We start from the raw sequence: 16,968 nt of genomic DNA on the forward strand, positions 1-16,968 counted from the left end.
GAGAGTGTTGTGGTTAAGGGTCGAAACACTCGGTGAACGTTGGGGACCACCTGATGACCTCTTGTCCAGGCCAAAGCTTTATCCATTAGAAATGGATTAAAATAGCATCTTTGATGTATTTGCAAATTAAAAAAAATTAAAAAAAAATTAAACTATGCGCATGCGCAGTTTTTGTTGTTGTTTTTTTTTAATTAAATTTTTTTTATTTTTTTTAATAAACCTTTATTTATAAACTGCAACATTTACAAACAGCTGAGAAACAATAATCAAAATATGTATGGTGCCAGTATTCTGTTTTTTTCAATAAAATACTGGATAGGATAGAAATGTAGTCTTTTATCCGATTATTAATCGATTAATCAAAGTAATAATCGACAGATTAATCGATTATCAAATTAATCATTAGTTGCAGCCCTAATATATATATATATATATATATATATATATATATATATATATATATATATATATATATATATATATATATATATATATATATATATACATACCAGCAGCTAAAAACTTTCAGATCGGTTGTTGGAAATCCTCGTAAAAAAGACAGTGAAGTGAAAAGCAAATGTACTCCTAGTTTGTATCCATGTGCGCGTACACACAGTACACTACACCTCCAGACTTTCTCAAAGCTAGAAGTAGTCATTTTCTCGGCCTCGACCCCGCACTAATGTGAGGTTTCACTCACAGTCTTTCCACGCAAAGGCACCGCCTTGCAGCTTTCCTGCCCCTGACACACACACGCACACACACACACACACATAGTCACACACATGTGCTGTACATCGGCAATCAAATGACTCCCGCTGCTTAATGTGTTAATTGCCTGTGTCGGCGCAAATACATACTCTTGTCAGAGTGGTAGCGTTTGTTTGCGATGAAAGAGCCTCTTGTTATATATAGTTGTGTGTGTGTGTGTGTGTGTGTGTGTGTGTGTGTGTGTGTGTGTGTGTGTGTGTGTGTGTGTGTGTGTGTGTGTGTGTCAGGTGATAGCAGAGTAATGTCAGCTTGTGGCCAACATGGGGTTTTCCGGATTTTTCCAGGGCACAATCATGGGCAGCGAGCCACTATCCACACATACAAATGAAGTGAATTCATCACTTGGATTTAAGAGTGAAAGGGTGTGTCTGACCTGTGAGAGTGTGTGTTTTAGGCGCACAGAGAGGCTATTCTCTGTCTCACCAATGTGACCTCACCCTGTCTGGATGTGCACACATACACACATGCCTTGCAGAGGAATGTAATGTGGGATGTTTGGAGAGGCGTTTTAAGGAAGTGTTGCCGTGGCGTTATTGTTTTGGCCTCTAACTCGTCGATCTGTCTCCCCCATCCAGATCGAGGAGGGAGGAAAGGTGGCCCAGTGCAAGAAGCTCAAAGTGGGCGACGAACTCATCAACATAAATGGCTCTGCCCTCTACGGCAGTCGACAGGAAGCGCTCATCCTCATCAAGGGCTCCTACAGGATACTGAAGCTCGCCGTCAGGAGGTGAGCACACGTCGCAAATATCTCTGCGTCTGTCGGCCAATTTCCTTTTCTCAGGAAAGGGCCAGGATGTGTGTTGGTGTGGGCAGGGCTGGGAATCTGCCGGCCAGGAAGTAACCTTTGACCTTCAGGTGTCAAAGAGGAAGCTGATAACCTCTGGTGACAAGCAAGGAGGGTCTGGTGTGTAATCTTTTCAGGGTTGAAAAAAAGAGTACACCAGCTGGATGTAGTTAGCAGTGTGTCCAACTAAATTAGCCACAATATTAGATGGTCATTCATCCATCCATACATCAATTTTCTACCGCTTGTCCCTCTCTGGGTCGCGAGGGTGCTGGAGCCTATCTCCGCTGCATTCGGGCGGAAGGCGGAGTACACCCTGGACAAGTCGCCAGCTCATGGTTAATTCCTTACAAATGATATTGTTACTCATTATTTTGCGCTGTCATCTCCGTGATCTCACAGTGAATGTCATCTGTGCTGGAGATGCGATGATTACAAAGGAGTTGAGTCCTTTGAACGTCTCTTTTAGGTGAATGATGAGAATCTATGTGCAGTTCCCATGATGCCTTCATGTGTCACCACCTGTGTTACCCATGAGTGAGTTGTTTAGGTTGCCTTCAGGTGAACGACTAATTCCATAGCTGAACAATGACAGTTGTCCACAGCACGCGCCACTGATATGAATGCAACAATATATGAGAGCGGTCGTGCCAGCAACTTGAGGGTTCCAGGTTTGAATCCTGCTTCCGTCATCCGAGTCACCGCCTTTTGTCCTCGAGCAAGAAACCTTACCCACCTGCTCCCAGTGCTCCCCACACTGGTTTAAATGTAGTTTAAAGATGTAGATAATGAGTTCCACTATGTAAAGCGCATTGAGTCTCCAGAAAAAAAGTGCTATATACCACTTGACACAAAAGGGTGAAATGTTGTCTAACCATGCCTCTCTATTAAAAACAACACAGGCATGCATTTTCTGACGAATACACCACCTGGTGGTGCCATTATTAAACGCCGACAGTATATATATGTACATACATACATATATATATATATATATATATATATATATGTATGTATGTATGTATGTATATATATATATATATATATATATATGTATGTATGTATGTATGTATGTATGTATATGTACATACATACGTATATATATATATATATATATATATATATATATATATATATACATGTATTTATATTTAAATTTATATTTTTGGGGTTTTCAATGCACTTAACTGTAATCCAAACACGGACGTGACGCTTCTCCTCACTCCAATGATGACGTCTCACAGCGATTGCAGGTAAAATTATCTTTTTAAATCGCCTTTAAAGGAATTTATTTATTTATTCTCGCGTTAACCTTGACAGTCCTGATAAATATACATGTATATATATATATATATATATATATATATATATGCATCATCAACAATTATGCAAATTATATGATGACATCTCATTGACCCCGTCCCAACGGCCGCGTGTAGATTTAAAAAAAAAGTCTGCGGGCTATAGAGCGTTTTCTATTCGGGCTCCAGTACTCTGGAATGCCCTCCCGGTAACAGTTAGAGATGCTACCTCAGTAGAAGCATTTAAGTCCCATCTTAAAACTCATTTGTATAATCTAGCCTTTAAATAGACCCCCCTTTTTTTAGACCAGTTGATCTGCCATTTCTTTTCTCCTCTCCTCTTCTCCCCTGTCCCTTGCGAGGGGGAGTTGCATAGGTCCGGTGGCCATGGATGAAGTGCTGGCTGTCCAGAGTCGGGACCCCGGGTGGACCACTAGCCTGTGCATCGGTTGGGGACATCTCTGCGCTGCTGACCCGTCTCCGCTCGGGATGGTTTCCTGTTGGCCCCGTTGTGGACTGGACTCCCGCTGATGTGTTGGATCCACTGTGGACTGGACTTTCACAATATTATGTCAGACCCACTCAACATCCATTGGTTTCGGTCTCCCCTAGAGGGGGGGGGTTACCCACATATGCGGTCCTCTCCAAGGTTTCTCATAGTCATTCACCGACGTCCCACTGGGGTGAGTTTTTCCTTGCCCGTATGTGGGCTCTGTACCGAGGATGTCGTTGTGGCTTGTACAGCCCTTTGAGACACTTGTGATTTAGGGCTATATAAATAAACATTGATTGATGATTGATATATATATATATTATATATATATAGTTTCTACAGCTTATCCCTCTCAGGGTTGTGTGGGTGGCTGGAGCCTATCGTAGCTGCTTTCGGGCGGAAGGCTGGGTACACCCTGGACAAGTCGCCACCTCATCGATTTATATATATTTAATTTTTGGATTAAAAACATTCAACAACTCTTATTGATGTGAATATTTTTAATTCTCCTGCTTTTATTCATTTTTGGTTTTCCTTTTTTTAATATTGTATTTGTATGTCTTCTCATTTGCTTTGGAAATGTCTATTCAAGGTATTGTAAAGCTGGGATTGGTCTATTTTCTTTCGTTAGATTGTTTAACATTCTGTGATTTTTGTAAATACAATTTTAGAATTTTTTTTAGGTCATCACTGCGCGTATATGTCGTATGTCAGCAGCCAAGAGGAGCTTTTGTAACCTGTTACTTGTTTTGAAAATGTATTATTACATTTTATATACCAAATAATATATTATGATAATTGTGTTGAATTGAGAATCGATTCTGAATCAAATCGTCACCCCAAGAATCGGTATTGAATCGAATTGTGAGGTGTCCAAAGATTCCCACCTCTACTGGTCATGCACACTTCATTCTTTTCTTATTCTGATAAAATATCTTCCCTCCCTGACTGCATCACAAACCACAGGCTAAATTGGGGAAACCACGGGAATTTGACGTGTTCGCCAGTAGCCTGGATGGTGGTTTGTTTGTGTCCGTTTTGGATTTAATTTCAGCTGTGCTTTTACATGCCAGTTTATGGTAGTAAGTACAGACGTTGCTTTTTCTTTAGAAAGAGAGACGTTTTAATTCTGGGCCACTCAAAGAATGAAATCATCCCACTTGATTTAATTGGAACATTTATTATGTTTGTAATGATTTTAATGATTTGTTTCTGGATGGAAAATAACATTTCGGTAGGTTCTTTGTGGCCTCGATCTGGAAATGTTTCTTCTGCAATCTTTCCTGTTTTTGGAGACCTTTTGTTTGAGCCAACCATGACTGAAAGAGGCAGAGGAGAGGACATTCCTACACTTTTGCACAATTTCCTCTTATTCCCTCGTTGTTTCCCGTTTTAGCTTTGTTGGAAGAAGCTCCATGTGCACGAACAAAGAGCATCCTTTGACGGAATAGGAAATGGCCACTTTACATTTGTGGACAAGAGGACCTTCTTGAGGAACTTGACAAGAGAGACAGCTCAGTTGAGTGGACCAAGACCAGCTGGGTGTTAAATGTGGCGCGTCTGCCGTTTGTCCACTCGTGCAACAATCGCTCATGTCGCCTCTCGTGTGTTGCGCCCGCGACCCTGCTGCTCCGCTGGACTTGCTGACTCGCTTTTATCTCTTGTTAGCAGATGCTGGTTCAGAGCGTCACAAAGGGTTTTGCTGCCTCTCACACATGCATGGGATTGTTTGGAGTGTTACCGCAGACAGATGGATGGGCTGAATGCGCACACACATATACACACACACACACACACACACACACACACACACACACACACACACACACACACACACACACACACACACACACACACTTATTGTCGTTTAGTTGAACAAGTTAACCACAGGCTCTTTAGGGACCTGTGCCGGACTGAGGTCTGCGGTGCCAAGAAGCTTGGAATACAATAGTCTGACCTCCCATCATGGCTTCCTTTAACCAACAATAGACATTCTTGGAATTCCTGAAGACCTCTCACTCATTCGCACGCACACACACACACGCAGTCAGTCGTTTTTCCCTCAAATGACTTTGACTTAGATTTCTATCATGGACCCTAACCACCACTTTCATAACCTCAACCGCTCACCCAAAATCAACCTCCAAAGCTGGTCTCACACACAACACAAACACACACACTCACACGTGCGCGCACACACACACTCCTGGATTTACCTCACTTAGACAAACATTTTAGTTAAATTCAGGCTGTTTTTGTCTTGATTTTTCTTCCTCCTGACTAAGGACTCCAATCGACCGATTATTTGATGTCTCATAAGAGTATTCTATAAGAACGTCCGGTGGTCAGAGATGTGTCAAGAGGGGAATTTGTCCCATTATTTGGCATTCTCACTCACTAACATTCTCAGTATTTATGACCAAAAATATTCATGTCCGTAAGGAAAGCCGACAACTCCCGAGTCTCAACATAATACAAATGAATGGCTTTAAAAGCTATTATCTTAGTTTGACAAGAACTCACCTCTCATTTGCTCAGTATATTATGAAGTCTGTTCATGCTTTATCCAGGATTTTTTTACACAGTCTTTTGTTTTTTGTAGTTTGGGATTATTCTGTCAAAAATAGTCCCCAAACCTACCGCATTCCTGCTTCTCGTATGTCCTCATCCATTTTGCAGGTTATGCATTCCCGTCGTTGCTGTTTCTTCTTCTTTGTTGGGTTGTATAACGTTTGAACATCTGAGATCACAAGTCGGCATTTCAATTGGGGTAATAGGGTCTCGGGGTTGGAGGTGCGTGAACGTGGCATCATCATGTAATTGATCGCTTCACCGCATCACACATCGTTTATAGTGTGAAACATGTATCTCAAATGACAAAATACAATAAACACAATTTGTTATTTAGTGTAATGATTGTACTCACGTGAGGGTCCGTCAATGCTCAATTACATTTCCGTAGTCCCTGTATTTATACGCATGCGCAGATGTAGGGGGTGCATGAATTCCAATGGTGAGCACATCTTGTCAGTGTTGGCACTGGATGGAAAAGTATCTCCACACTCTATTCAGCACGATGGTTTGCTGTTCATCCTTCTAGTGCTACTCTAAGGAGACAAGGAGAACACCGTGTTGTGCTGGCGTCCACACCTGCCGTCATCGAATAATAGTAGTTATGGTCTTTCATGTACGCCGAGGACTCAACGGAAGTGAAACGCCGCAGCAGCCCGGAATAAGTTTGTTAATGCCGGCCGGGGAGATGGTCGGCGTGATCATGGAGCTGTGTGTCCATACACAATGGCCTTTGGCAGGGACGGAAGCCGCTTCTAGCCTCTGTTGTTCTTCTGCCACTGCAGCTGTGATAGTACTTGGCTTAATGCATAGCAGGGCCCATTTCTTAAATGTTAATATCGCCGACAATCAGTATCATTTAACTGTGACAGCCAAAATCATGATCGTGATTCAAATTCGATTAAGTGTGCAGCCCTACCCAGCAGACAAAGCAAGGTTCATAATTGATGCTTGGATGAGTTTGGTACGGAAGGAACACGTCAAACTCCTTTGGAGTGATCTTGGCTCCAACATCAGTGACCTATAACCCCACAAATTTCCATCCTTACATGAATCCACATTATCTTTTTTTTCACTACCTGAATACCCATAACTTTTGAAACAAATATCGTTTTTTTAAGGGCCAAGATGAGACAAAACAGAAGGATCTGATTGCGCGTGCACAGACACACGCACCGTAAGAGCCATAAAGCAAACAAATAGCTTCTGATTGCAGGCAGACACACAATGGAAGCGAGCGGGGAGGAGCTGAGCCTTGTTTAGGTTTCTCTAGCCTTAACCCTTTTCCCCCTTTGAAGGCAACACACGGAATGTAAAGAATCTGCCAACCAACATATATATACGTCACACACACACGTATCTTCATGGAGTCTGCAAGAGATATGGTAGACCAGGAAATCTTTTGAAGCCACTAATGGCCTCCTGTTATTAAGTGTCTGGGGTGTAGTTGTTTGTGTAAGCTAATGGTTCTACTCATGAGCCACTGCACACAAAAGTGTGAAAATATGTCAAAACACGCACAACTACTGTGTTGCTTGTGCTGGTATTTTTCTGACATACACAACAAGGTGACGTTGTTATCATTCCCCAATTTGAAAGTTGTAAAACTTTTACTTTAACTTAAGGCTTTTTACACAAATCTTCACCAAATTCAAACCAAACTTTTAGGGAAATGTTAAGCACACATCTTTAAAATTCTAAACTTGAGCCAGATTACTTAAAAACATGACCACCATCAAGTAAAACATCTGAGCTGCTTCGCAATTGCAGTAATTGCCTTTAAGTCATTGACTTAAAAAACGGTTGTTTTTTGTCTTCATACTGAGCTTGCAGCACCCAGCGCCATCTCAGTCATTCAGTCTGTCCTTTGTTTACCAAAGAAAATTACTGGCATTAAAATGAGTCACTCAATATTATAAAACAGCAAGACTATGTATCTTTTTATTGTAGAAATTCACTACTTTTTAAATGTTACTAGACACAACATGAATATTTGCACAAAGTATGGGATCACTATCGCCGATAACAGCCTGAATTTTACTCTGTATCGGGTCGAAAAGAAAAGCAGTATTGTCGCATATCACTGCTGGAGATGCAAACTAGCACACTGATTGCTAGCTACCTTAACTACAAACGTCATATAACAATTTAAACTTATATAAACACGTTACTGTCTGAGGAACTAAGCTATTCAAATGTGAACATTGAACCTACTCGAGATGTGACATTTGCGAACGAGCCAAGTTTTTTGAACGGCGATGAGAACCAATTTGCAGACACGAGCAATTTTTTTTTGCGAGCCATTTTTTTTGTGAGCCATTTTAATTCAAATGGCCTGTTGTTAGTAGCTCAAGTGTAAACACCAATTACAGTAGTACAATTTTGCATTCACATTTTCGTCTTGTCAGGCAATATTTTGTGTTAGTTGTATATTTTTCTGTACTTGTGATCCACAAAGTTGTTTTCTTAGTAAAAGTGATTTCATTATCAATCCATATGGGATAGGATAAGGGATATGGCACCACCTAATGAAGGTTTACAATGAAAATATAAACCAAATTAAATTATTGTTTCAGAATAATTCCCACCAATTGTGCACGTATAGGTTTCAGTTATTCTGAACCAAATCTCATAACTGCGAACTTTGATTGTTTCCTAGATAAAAAAAACAAGTTACTTCTTAAAAAAAAATTCTAATAATGAGCCAGTATTTGAGGCACTTTGAAAGGTGTGAAAGGTTAAGATCCGGCTCCCATAAATCCAATTTCTAGAACCTACAAACTGGGCTCTCCTAGGACGGAGAGGACGGGCAGACTTACCTATAGGAAAACGCAGACAGCTTCCTGGGGCCCCAAGATTTCTAGTGGTCCCCAAATGTCTTATAAAAATGATGAACAAAGCTTTCTTCTTTTTAAAACAATCATTTCTTTTTTTGTCTTATTTAGTTAGTGTGCTTGAAATACGTCAACATTCTGATCATTTTGATAGCTCCACCTTCCCTACTCACACAATGAACTATTCCATGTTACTGCACATTTGCAGAGTTGATTCAGGAAAATTTTATGTTTTTCTCTGCCAACGAAATCTATTGTGCGTGTTTATTTATTCTTAGAAAATGGTTAAAAGATTTCAGTGTGTTTATAAGTACTTTCTGAGCACATTCAACAATACCGTGATGATAGTGACAACCGTCACAAAAACTACAGTTACTGTACATCCCTAATGTGTGCCTCCAGGGGTTAGCCGACTGTCATAAAGGGTACGTGCACCCACCAAAACTAAACTTTTACTCCATGGAGCCGCACCAACACTTTGTCGGCTCAACCTCAAGTGTGCAAAAAAAATTAAGAAACTAATATCTTATTCAGAAGGGCTGAACAGTTCCCAAACGACTATACGTGTCGGATTGTATGCTCTTTTTTTGTTTTGTTTTTCTTTACAAATTTGATGGTTAGGCTACTTATCGTAGTGAAAAACACAGTGCTGCTGCTGCTAATGTCAGCCACCTGTCGATGACAGAGACTGTAGCATCTTAAACATCTTCATTGCTAGATTAATGATAACTTGACAGCACTTATTGATACATTATGTTACAACATTATTATGCTTTGGCTTTAAATACTGGGTACAATTCTCCAACGGTGTATTGTATAAATACATTTAGGGCTTTTTGCATTCAATTAACAGACATTTTATCCACTGACACAAAAAGCACACACTTTTTGTTGGAAAATTAAGTGTAAATTAGAGACATATGTACCAAATTTTCTGGACTATAAGCCGCTACTTTTCCTCAACGTTTTCCATCCTGCTGTTTATAAAACCGTGCGGCTAATTTATCAATTTATTCTTGTCATAATGTTTTGTATTCAACAATTGGTTTTCATTAAACACCGACAGAGACACTGAAAAGGTGTGTTATTGTTTGTATTATGGCACCATCTTTTGGATGAGTTCGCTCACTGCACGTGCTATGAGTTGCAAATGTACTTCCTATGTCGTGCCTTGAACCACATTTCGTCTACTATTCGTCCATAGCGTTTCTGCTTGTAAGGATTCTTCATTCATCACTCCAAGCAACGTTTGTAAGTTTCACAGCTTAACTAAAACAATTCATACTTACGAAACCGCTCCATGAGTGATGTCTGTAGAAGTGCAATTTGTGTACATGCTATCGTAATGTAATCAAGCTAGCGTCGTTAGCATTGGCGAATATGCTAACACATTTGCAAGTGTCTGTATTAGTATTATTAACTTACAATGGCATTCTTTTTGTATTGTTTTAGTTTCATAAATTCACCAAAACGTCACCATTAAGTTATTAAGTCCGTTTAGCTGATTGGAGAGCAAGCTTCCGCAGTTTGTGGGTCCATGACGATGACTTTTGTTTTGTTTGATCAGCCGTTTTACTGCCGTGTGACAATTAAGATATGTCCACAAGCCGGACCACCGGCTTATGGTCCGGTGCGGCTAATATTTGCACAAATATTTATTTCCTCTAAAATATAGAGCTTAAATACAGGTGCACTCAATAGCCTGAAAAGTATGGTACTTAAAATTAAATGAATGTATTATTATGTGGTATTAGGGCTGGGCAATATGGCCTTTTTTTAATATCTCAATATTTTTAGGCCATATCGCGATACACGATATATATCTCGATATTTTGCCTTAGCCTTGATTGAACACTTGATGCATATAATCACAGCAGTATGATGATTCTATGTGTCTACATTAAAACATTATTTTTTGCGGCTCCCGACAGATTTGTTTTTTGTATTTTTGGTCCAATATGGCTCTTTCACTATGTAAAGCGCTATATAAATATAATTCACTTCACTTCACTTCTTCATACTGCATTAATATATGCTCATTTTAAACTTTCATGCAGAGAGGGAAATCACAACTAAGTCAATTGACCTACACTGTATTTATTAAACAGTTATTAAGCAGTGGCACAAACATTCATGTCATTTCCAAAACAGAAAGTGCAAAATTGTCAGTCATTTTAAAACAAGCTATTAGTGCACTTTTGTGCATGATGTCTCTAAGATGACAAATCATAACAACACTAAATTAAAGTGCACTTTTTGTACAGAACGCCACTACAATAGTTTAAAACAAATAAAGTGCACTTTTGTACATGATGTCACACAAGATATTTCAATAAGTGTAAAATAAAAATTAGCTGCTTAATAGGAAATCAAAAATTGTGTACGTCCTTCGCTATGTGGTAGGTTCCTGCGGACGTTATTTCTTTTGTTGTTGACAATTTTTTTCATACGGTGTTGATCTGGAAATGTTTGCCTCTGCATTTTGATGGTGTGGGCGTGTGGCACCGAACGGAGATGTTGACATGCGGAGTAAGCACTCTACATTCTCTAGCAGGTGACTTTTCAAATGATGCTACATATTAGCAGTAATGCTACTTTTTGTAGCAATGCTTTTCCCCCACACTTGACAAATTACGGTTGTCTGTTCGACATATTCCCACTTGAAGCCAAACCACCGCCAAACGATGGACCCCGTGCTGTTTTTCTTGGGAATTAATTCTTCCTTCATTTGTTACCAGATTTGCACCTTCTTTCTCTCGTATTACCACTCGCACCACAGCTAACTTTAGCCATGCTGCTACCTCTCTGCTGCGCGAGGGCGTATACGTATGTGACGTATGTAAGAAGGTGCGCTCGCTCTCTGTGAGAAGGACAGACAAGGAGTGGGAAGAGCCTGCAGTGTAATGTCCGCAGCTAAAAGCAACTGCGTGAGAACGTATACTCGAATATCACGATATAGTCATTTTCTATATCGCACAGAGACAAACCCGCGATATATCGCGTGTATCGATATATCGCCCAGCCCAATGTGGTATATTATATCCAACACCAACAACTATTTGTTTGTCATCTATAACATAAAAGCTAAGATTATATTTTTGTTTTTTACATAGTTTAGCATATACGGGTAAATTGAATTGGTTTTAACATCCTTAATGTACAAAATATGTCAAAATTGTCTCCCGCATTCTTTCACTTTTGAGTATGCAGCCCTCGGTGGAAAAAGTTTGTACACCATACCACCATGAACGGTAAAAACTGAATTTTGGAGAATTAAAACTGAATTTGGAATAAAATCAAACAGATCTTATAGGAACCTAAACAATGCAGACACCGTGACCCAGGTAGGGCTGGGCGATATGTCGATATACTCGATATATCGCGGGTTTGTCTCTGTGCGATATAGAAAATGACTATATCGTGATATTCGAGTATATATGTTCTCACGCAGTTGCTTTTAGCTACGGGCATTACACTGCATGCGTTTCTCCCGCTATCTTGTCTCTCCTTCTCACAGAGACTTAAAACAAGCGCACCTTCTTACATACGTCACGTGTGCAACGTCACACGCTCCCGCGGAGCAGAGAGGTAGCGACATGGTAACGTTAGCTGTGATGTTAACGAAGTGGTGCGGGTGGTAATACAAGAGAGAGAAGGTGCGAATCTGGTAACAAATGGAGGAATAATTCATTCCTAAGAAAAACAGCACAGGATCCATCGTCTGGCGGTGGTTTGGTTTCAAGCGGGAATATGTTGAACAATTATGCGGCAAAAGCGTTGCTACTAAAAGTAGCAGCACTGCTAATTTGTAGCATCATTTGAAAAGTCACCCGCTAGAGAATGAAGAGTGCTTCAAACTCCGCATGTCAACATCTCTGTTCGGTGCCACACCCACAAAATGCCGAAGCAACCATTTCCACATCAACACCGTATGACATATACTATTTGATATGCAGCTCATTTTTATGTGACACTTATTGAAATAACTTGTGTGACATGAACTGACATCATGCACAAAAGTGCACTTTATTTGTTTTTAACTATTGTAGTGGCGTTCTGTACAAAAAGTACACTTTAATTTAGTGTTGTTTCGATATGTCATCTTAGTGACATCATGCACAAAAGTGGACTAATAACTTGTTTTAAAATGTCTTTGACAATCTTGCACTTTCTGTTCTGTAAATGACATGAATGTTTGTGCCACTTCTTAATAACTGTTTTATAAATACACTTTTGCTAAATTGACTTAGTTGTGATTTCCCTCTCTGCATGAAAGTTTAAAATGAGCATATATTAATGAAGTACGAGCAAGAATGTTTTAATGTAGACACACAGAATCATCATACTGCTGTGATTAGAATAGAATAGAAAGTACTTTTTTGATCCCCGAGGGAAATTCAGCACCACAGTTCGCTCACATTTAAGTGCAGTCAAAGAACATATGCATTATACAGTCTGATGGCTGATTATATGCATCAAGTGTTCATTCAAGGCTAAGGCAAAATATCGCGATATATATCGTGTATCGTGACATGGCCTAAAAATATTGAGATATTAATAAAAGGCCATATCGCCCAGCCCTAGACCCAGGCATAAAAATGTAACTGAACTACTGGTCCAGACTGGGAGATTACATTTACCTACTAGTATACATTAATCAAAACAAAAGTATGTTTTTATATATTTAAATATTTTTTAATTGACCGTTTTCTTTATCTAAGGAGTTGAATAACTGCACTTGGACCTGAATGAGAGGTGAAAAAAATCTTAACAAAATCAAACAAGTCCAGTTGCTCTGATTCAACTCCTCAGAAACTGAAAACCTACACACACATATTTTTTCAAGTCATAATTTAATGTATGGATAAAAAATGTTTCCTGAAGTTATCACTAAAACTTATTTTTTTTGTTTTGGCACACTAATATTTTGCAATAACTTAAATTCAAACTGCACTTGATTGTATTTTCATATGTATTCATGTTTATATTTCAGTTCAAACAATTGGGGTCAATGCTTGCTATTAAGTAGTGATCAAGCGGTGGAAAATGGATGGAGATGAGTCAGCCAAACCAGTTGAGAAGCACTGGTGTGTACGATAAGTCCAAAAATAAAAGGCAGGGCTCGGGGGTACTTGGCAGGTCAATGACACTATTATCTAACATTGGTGTCCCCCAGGGCCACGGTGAAGCATTCTTTTTGGAAGCTGTTTTTACCAGCACAGTGGCCCAGTGGTTATCGCAGAAAAAACATGAATTTTAGGCTAATTGGAGACCTTGTGATTGACTGGAGACCAGACCAGGGAGTACCCCGCCTTTCACCCCAAAGTCTGCTGGCACAAACTTCAACCCCCCTCGAACTCGAATGAGGACAGGCAGTGTAGAAAATGAGTGGATGGGGATTTCTGCTCATCTATCAACGCAGATCATTGTTTGGTCCGAGTTCATTTCAATTCATGCTACTTTGTTCTCTTTCAGACCACACATCCTACTTATATTCTTTCTTTCACCACATTTTTTTCTGATGGCAAAAAGCCTACGCTTTCTGTTTCTTAGGCTCTTTTAGGGACTTTCAGGAAGTACCTCAGATTCCCCCACCTTCAAACAACAACAATGTGGGACTCTTGGCTATTATTTTAGCAGACGTGCACCACTTTATCTGCCCTCCACAATACTTCCTCTCTGACTGGCTCACACATCCTGCATGAGAGGGGGCGAGCAAGGCAGGCAAAGAATGAGATGGGAAAGAGAGAGAGCGACCGAGCGGGTGGGAGTGAGCGCATGAGGGAGAAATAGTCATGTTTTGTCTTCAGGCAAGAAGAACAAGTGAGGAGGAAGCAAGGAATAGGAGAGAGAGGGGATGTGAGGAGCGACCCTCTGACTTTCCCTCTCAGTGCCAGCCTCATGGTCCTCGGACGGACAGAGGCTTCACCCACCTTGTGGTCATAGCCAGGCACTCTTGTCATACTGTTAGGAGGAGATTTAACCCAGAAAGTGAGCAGAGAGGCTCCATTGTTTGGACTTCTCCAGTGAACGTGTTGAACTTGACCTTCTGGCTCTTTGCATTTTGCTGGCTGGGAGCGCTTTGCCTGTGGATATTTCTCCTCAACACGCCGGTGGGTTTGTCATCAAAGTTCCTTCTGACAGCGAATGCTCTGATCGTTTGTGTTCTTGTTGTCTAGTGTAGAGTATGTCGAATATTTTTCCTCCGGCATTGGCTGGGTTGCTGCTACTGAGACTGTGTATGACTCAGATTATGTGCCTTGACCTTTGCGCTATCAGTCAGCTGTTGCAGCCTCTGAACATGAAGTGGGACATTCCAGTAGTCTTTCTTCATCTGGCAGATTCATCAGACTTTTTTGGACATTTTTTTTTACATTTAATTTCATTCTGCTATCACCTAATATAATTTCCTGATTGTTTGTGGATGTTAGAAGCTCGAGGAACTCGCTGTTCCACAGCAAATTGTCCAATATACATTTAGGCAAATTTCAGAATTGTTTTCAGTCCACAAAGTGACAGGGTCACCCTTAGGTCACAAGATTATTTCAACTTTGTAGCCATTGTCGTGGCCTTGCTCGATGTGTACAAAGAGAAAGTATCAGCCAGCATTATCTTGTGTTCCCGGGGTCTTGTAATAAAATAAAAAACCCAAGAAAGGGCCCACAGACATTATGGAGCCTTCTTGGACGTCCCTGAATGCAACCTTAACAAAAGTCTTTTCAACAACTCTAAGAATGTTCTTTTTTTATCCTTCAGTTTTGTCATCGAGACTCTCTGAGAGCTCCGAGCATGCAAGTTCAACAAGTCAGGAATTCACTGGCACCTTGTTTAAATCCTCAAGGAACCATGGCAACAGCGAAAAAGTTCTAGAACTCAAATTTTGCTTCTCAGTTTCAGCATTGCGTACACTAGCACTGTCACCTATTGAACAGCTGAAAATAGAAGGAATAGGTGGTTGTACAGTTTTGTGCTTCTTGTATATTTCTCAATGACAAAATCCCGCCTCAATTCTTTTTCGGGACATACTTGGGCGATATTGTGGCACAATGTTCAAGAAGTCGGAAGCAGTAAAAAAAAGCGGCGTGTTGGTCTTAAAAATGTTTCTGCTTTTGTCACAAACATCAGAAAAAGGCCTTCTTTGCTTTTCAATTATAGTGCTTATAACACCTGGCATTCTTTTCCCAAAGATGGTCACACATATTTAAATTCTTAGTAGACTCAATTAGGGCTGTACCGTCTATTTAAATTCTGAGACAAACCGGGGCAGAGAGTTTTAGTGTGGTGTGGTCAAGCCTTTTTCTTAAGTCATCCAATAGGCCAATTGTATCCTTCATAGTTACATAACAGTAAGAAGTGACTGTGTTCTGTTGAACCGCGCACACTAGAGATGCGCGGTTTGCGGACACAACCGTGGACTCCGCGGATAATCCGCGGGTCGGGCGGATGCATGACGAAAAAAATAGATTTTAAATAGATTCGGGCGGGTGGCGGTTGAACCAATTCAGAAAAAAAAATACATAGTTAAATGTTGTTACCCACATACGAAAAACGAGCAGCACTCTTTGAAACAGGCAATTATTCATCAGGCACTGCTGCAGCTGTCACGCCAAAATTCTTCCCCCCTACAAAAGCCTTCCACCCCATTTACTTCGGGGCTGCGTCCAATAAAGTCACAAAGTTGCCGGGGGTCCTTAACCCGCACGCGACTGTCCTGTTTCGCGCCTGTACAAAAAAACAAATAATCGATTTCTTCAAATTCCAGCAGCTGTCAAATACGAAGTATCTTTCCAGCGACGGGCAGTGAAAGCCGAAGTGCTATCGATCGCTGTCAATGACCACGGAAGTAAATGGGGGAGGGGGGAAGGTTTTTGTAGGGGAAATAAATTTGGCGTGACAGCTGCAGCAGTGCTTGATGAATAATTGCCTGTTTCAAAGAGTGCTGCTCGTTTTTCGTATGTGGGTAACAACATTTAACTATGTATTTTTTGGCACGCATTGAATGTCTCTGCTGCATTGGATCAGTCTCCTTTCTTTAACAGGAATGCCTTGCATCGTCTATATTAGATATATAACAACGGGTGGGTGGCGGGCGGTTGTGGTTTTGATAAAATGTTAGTTCGGGTGGATGGCGGGTGGATGACGACTTTTGTGATGCGGTTGCAGATGAAATAATTGCCTATCCGCGCATCTCTAGCGCACACCTATGGGGTGCAC

At 40.5% G+C, this 16,968-nt stretch overlaps 1 protein-coding gene across 4 annotated transcripts in view; it reads left to right on the forward strand.

Annotated features, from left to right (window-relative positions):
- shroom4 (shroom family member 4) overlaps positions 1–16,968 on the forward strand; it is a 53,727-nt gene that overhangs the window by 19,998 nt on the left and 16,761 nt on the right. For 3 of the 4 annotated variants that reach the window (XM_062065894.1, XM_062065895.1, XM_062065896.1), the window contains one exon: positions 1,347–1,498. In XM_062065894.1, the coding sequence (XP_061921878.1) occupies positions 1,347–1,498 (152 nt within the window). Of the gene's footprint in view, positions 1–1,346; positions 1,499–14,566; positions 14,868–16,968 lie in introns of those variants that run through there. The other variant, XM_062065897.1, reaches the window with a different exon arrangement.

The sequence above is a fragment of the Entelurus aequoreus genome, linkage group LG12, assembly GCF_033978785.1.
Source record: "Entelurus aequoreus isolate RoL-2023_Sb linkage group LG12, RoL_Eaeq_v1.1, whole genome shotgun sequence".
Lineage (NCBI taxonomy): Eukaryota > Metazoa > Chordata > Actinopteri > Syngnathiformes > Syngnathidae > Entelurus > Entelurus aequoreus.